Raw genomic sequence first — 4,187 nt, 5'->3', positions numbered from 1 at the left:
TCTTTTTTTTTTTTTTTATCCTGATAGTTATAAATCATTGTCACAGCATCAACAGCCTTGGTAGACTCAGGCTTGTACCTGTCGCTGAATAGATGGTGGGCAATTCCACTAAGCCTCTCTGTTTATAATATACTGTGTGCAGATGACTAACTGTGACATTTCTGTTCTAGATGAGAAATACAGCGCAGACAGCGACCAAGAGTTAGAACGACATGAAGTGAGGACTGGCAGAGGTCACAGCAGTCCTGGAGGACCTCTATCTAACCCTAACAGCCCCAGGCTGGAGGACAGGGGCAAGGAGAAAGCCACACCTGACAAGAAGACCGAGTCACCTGAAGGCCGCAAGGACAGTGACAGCATATTCAGTGTCAGGAGTTTAGAGAAGGAGAAACTGGAGAGCAGGAGGAAAGAGGACACCAAATCTGACCAAGAATGTGGAGGTTTGACTAAAGAGACCTTTGCCCCACTCATGGTACAGACAGAAAGCCCTCCACACTTGACTGCAAGTCATCTGCAGAGTTTAGCGTTATCTGGCCTCCATGGGCAACAGTTCTTTAACCCCTTGAGTGCTGGGCAGCCCTTGTTCATCCACCCAGGACAATTTGCCATGGCACCTGGGGCTTTCTCAGCCATGGGTATGGGACATTTGTTGGCCTCTATGACAGGAGCAACTGGCCTAGAGAATGGAGGCCTCTCTTCAGTGCAAGGAGCAGGGGCTACCCACTTCCCCTTTCACCTATCCCAGCATATGCTGGCCTCTCAGGTAAGCTCCATCATCTATGGGGACATTTATTTATGATGACTGGGTTGGCTGGAGCAGCTTTAAAACCATCTTTAATAAGCCAGTTTGTAGTATTTTCAGTTCATTTATGGTTTTTTTTTAAAAGGCATAGGAAATTAGCACCTCAATTTTACTTTTATGTCTGACTTGGTTAAAGTTATAGCAGTGTAGGAAATGCTGTTTTTTGGCCTCCTATAACCCTTTCACAGTAATCTAGAAATATGGCTCAGATGAATTATTTGGCAAAATAAAAGGTTGAGTAACCATTTCATCCTTCTACTTGAGTGAACCTGAGATGAAGCTTCTCAGGGGTGGATCCCAGTGGTGGTCCCATTGATGTTCAATTTCTCAGCAAGTCCAGTCCTGCTGTTGATTCTGCAGATACTTGGCTGGGTGTTATATCTGGCTTCTATAAAGGAGTGACCTATATCGATCAGTTGGTTATGTTCTATTAAAAGCTGATTATAAATTGAGTTCTAAACCAAAGTGTTTTTTACATTAAAAAAACTCATTTTCAGAGATTGTTGCTTTGGGAAGAGTTTGTATGTCAATAAATATGAGATGTCAATATAATAATAATAATAATAATAATAATAAGTCGTTGTAGTATTAACATTATTAGTATTATTTTTATTACTATTATTATATTGTCTATGTAAGACATAAAAGTAGTATAAGCCAAAGTAGAGTTCTCTTCTATTTCTCCTATTGCAGTCTATTAGGCTGGCCATACAGGTACAATTTTCCTTTAGATTTGCCTTAAACTATGTAGTGCAAGGGCCTGCCTAATTGGATACAATTGTAAGTTGTTTCGTTTTGACCTCATATTATATTTTTTGGTAAATCTAAAAGAAAATTGTACAAGATAATGGAACTTGTATGGTCAGCCTTAATAAATCAACCCCACTATATAATATATAGGACATAGTTGAGACTAGATGAGTCTTGTCTAGTGTAAGGCTGGCCATATATGTTCAATTTTCTTGTACAATCTTCCTTTTAGATTAACCAAAAACCATATAACATGAGATCATAACTAAACAACTTCCAAATGTATACAGTTAGGCAGGCACTTGCAGTAGTAGTTTAAGGTAAATCTAAAGGAAAATTGTTCAAGAGAATTGAACATGTATGGCCAGCCTTAGACTTAAGAGTGCAAAATCTGGTGCAGTTAGCCAATCAGCTAACTTCAACTTGTTCAATTAAGCTTTGACAATAAAACCTGGAAGCTGATTGGTTTCTATGCAGATCTGCACCAGCTTTTGCACTCTTCAGTTTTAGTTAATCAGCCCAGGTATGCATACTTTGTCAGATCTTTTATAGTATAATATATATATATATATATATATATATATATATATATATATATATATATATATATATATATATATATATATATATATATATATATATTGTATATGTGTGTGTATATGTATATATAGTATACTAAGAAATGGACGATTTAACTTCCTGCTCTAATGTAAATCATTACTGTATATCACATTAACCCAGTGCCATCTGAAATGGGTATTTGTGGTTGGTGACCAGTGTATTAAATACTGTCTTGTCTCTTGCAGGGAATCCCGATGCCCACTTTTGGAGGGCTCTTCCCTTACCCGTACACTTACATGGCGGCTGCAGCAGCTGCAGCGTCAGCGATGCCAGCCACCAGCGCTGCCAGCACTATGCCAAGGAACCCTTTTCTCAGCAGTACCCGGCCTCGCCTACGCTTCAGCCCATACCAGATGCCTGTGAACATCCCCCCCAGCACTAACCTTTTAACCACTGGATTGCCATCAAGCCTCAACCCAGGATCTGAGAGCTCCAAGCCTGGCAGCAGTCGGGAGCCCAGCCCCATCCCAGACACTCCTGTTCACAAGAGGTCCCACTCTAGCTCACTGTCCCCAAAGACCTCCATGAAGGATTCCATAAACGAGCTTCAGAACATTCAGAGACTGGTCAGCGGTTTGGAGAGCCAAAGAGAGGTCTCCCCAGGTCGGGAGACCCCTAAATGACTGGCACCTCTCCTCTCCATCACCTGAGCCACAAGGGCTGAAAAGCACTGGGATTTTGTACAGCACATTATAACTATTTATTAAATAAAATAAAAAAATAAAGGTCAGCGATCAAAAACAATGAGTACTTATATAACACACTGAAAGCCCACCAATTATGAAGGTTTGAGAAGAAATCATATACAGTATGTATAAATATATAAATATATATATATCTATATCCACCCAATACAAAGGATACAACTTCAACCGTGCACCTATGGGGACACCAAGAACTCTTAATAATAGCGCTATTGTGGAGAAGCTCCCCTACACAATACTTGGAATGACCCAAGAATGCAGAGACTCGGTGAAATTGATGATGGACAAGGGGGGGGGGGGGGGCAAGGAATTCCTTAGATTTCTTCATGAAAGAGGGAGGGAAGGGGTGGGGGGGTCTGGGAGGTATTTGTCTAAAACCGACTATTGGAAACAGTAGTCATATGTGAAGTATGTCTACTTTTTGATTGTGGAATTGACTGAAGTGAAAAAAATTGTAATCATATACAACAAATAAAAAACAAACAAACAAGCATAAAAAAACACAACAACAAATCGAAACAAAATACAATAAATGAACAGGCTATTCACAGCTGAACTGACAGGTAGAGTGAATCCTTCACCAAATCACCAATCTGGTACAAGTATTAGGTGCCTATTTACCTATGTACCAGAAATATTTATTAAAAAAATAGTAATTTCTGTAAATAAGCTATAAGGATCCCAAAATATGCAAATTGGTATTAATTTATTCAGAGTTGTACATGGTGTGTACATAATATTTAGAGAATTAATTCATTGCATTTAATTTTTTTTTTCCAATTTACATGATATATATTGTAAATGAAAACTTATCTTAGCTCTTTGTGATTGAAGGAGATATATGGTTTTTTTAACTGTGTTTTATTAATCCCCCCCCCCCCCCACCCCACCCCTGCTGTTTTAGGACAATCATGTGCCATCTCTTGCATCCAGTCTGTGCTGATTTAGCTGAATACTAAATCATTGACGTGGTATTCTACAGAGCGGGGCTTATAAAATGCAGGAATAAACCTCAGGTTTTTGTTCTCACTCCAGTTCAATAATAATAAAAAAAAATGATCACAAACTGCGCTATATTTTTTTTAATACATGATTTGAAATGTGCTGGTTACTCGGGTATCTAGCTGTTCTTTTTTTTTTTTTTTTTTTTTTTTAATTCTCACATCTTTCAATAAAAAATGTTGAAATAAACTGTTTCACACTTGCTTAATTTTAATATACATTTTTGTTTTTTCAGAATCTGTGAACTTCTCTTTCTGCTATCTTTCCTCTCCCCTCCTCTCTATTTCTCTTAAATTATATTAAGGAAC

The 4,187-nt window shown here is 38.4% G+C and overlaps 1 protein-coding gene across 1 annotated transcript in view; it reads left to right on the top strand.

The window, feature by feature from the left end:
* TBX2 (T-box transcription factor 2) overlaps nucleotides 1-3,947 on the top strand; it is an 18,222-nt gene extending 14,275 nt beyond the window's left edge. Inside the window, exons 6-7 of the mRNA XM_077482132.1 lie at nucleotides 171-763; nucleotides 2,359-3,947. Coding sequence (XP_077338258.1) covers nucleotides 171-763; nucleotides 2,359-2,796 — 1,031 coding nt within the window. The 3' untranslated portion in view covers nucleotides 2,797-3,947. The remainder of the gene's footprint in view (nucleotides 1-170; nucleotides 764-2,358) is intronic.
* Nucleotides 3,948-4,187: the final 240 nt, after the last annotated feature.

The sequence above is a fragment of the Lithobates pipiens genome, unplaced genomic scaffold (genome assembly GCF_037356315.1).
Source record: "Lithobates pipiens isolate NorthernLeopardFrog02 unplaced genomic scaffold, aLitPip1_a1.2 Scaffold_16, whole genome shotgun sequence".
NCBI classification, from domain to species: domain Eukaryota; kingdom Metazoa; phylum Chordata; class Amphibia; order Anura; family Ranidae; genus Lithobates; species Lithobates pipiens.
Note: the sequence above shows the minus strand (reverse complement) of the source record. Positions and strands in the feature narration are given on the sequence as shown.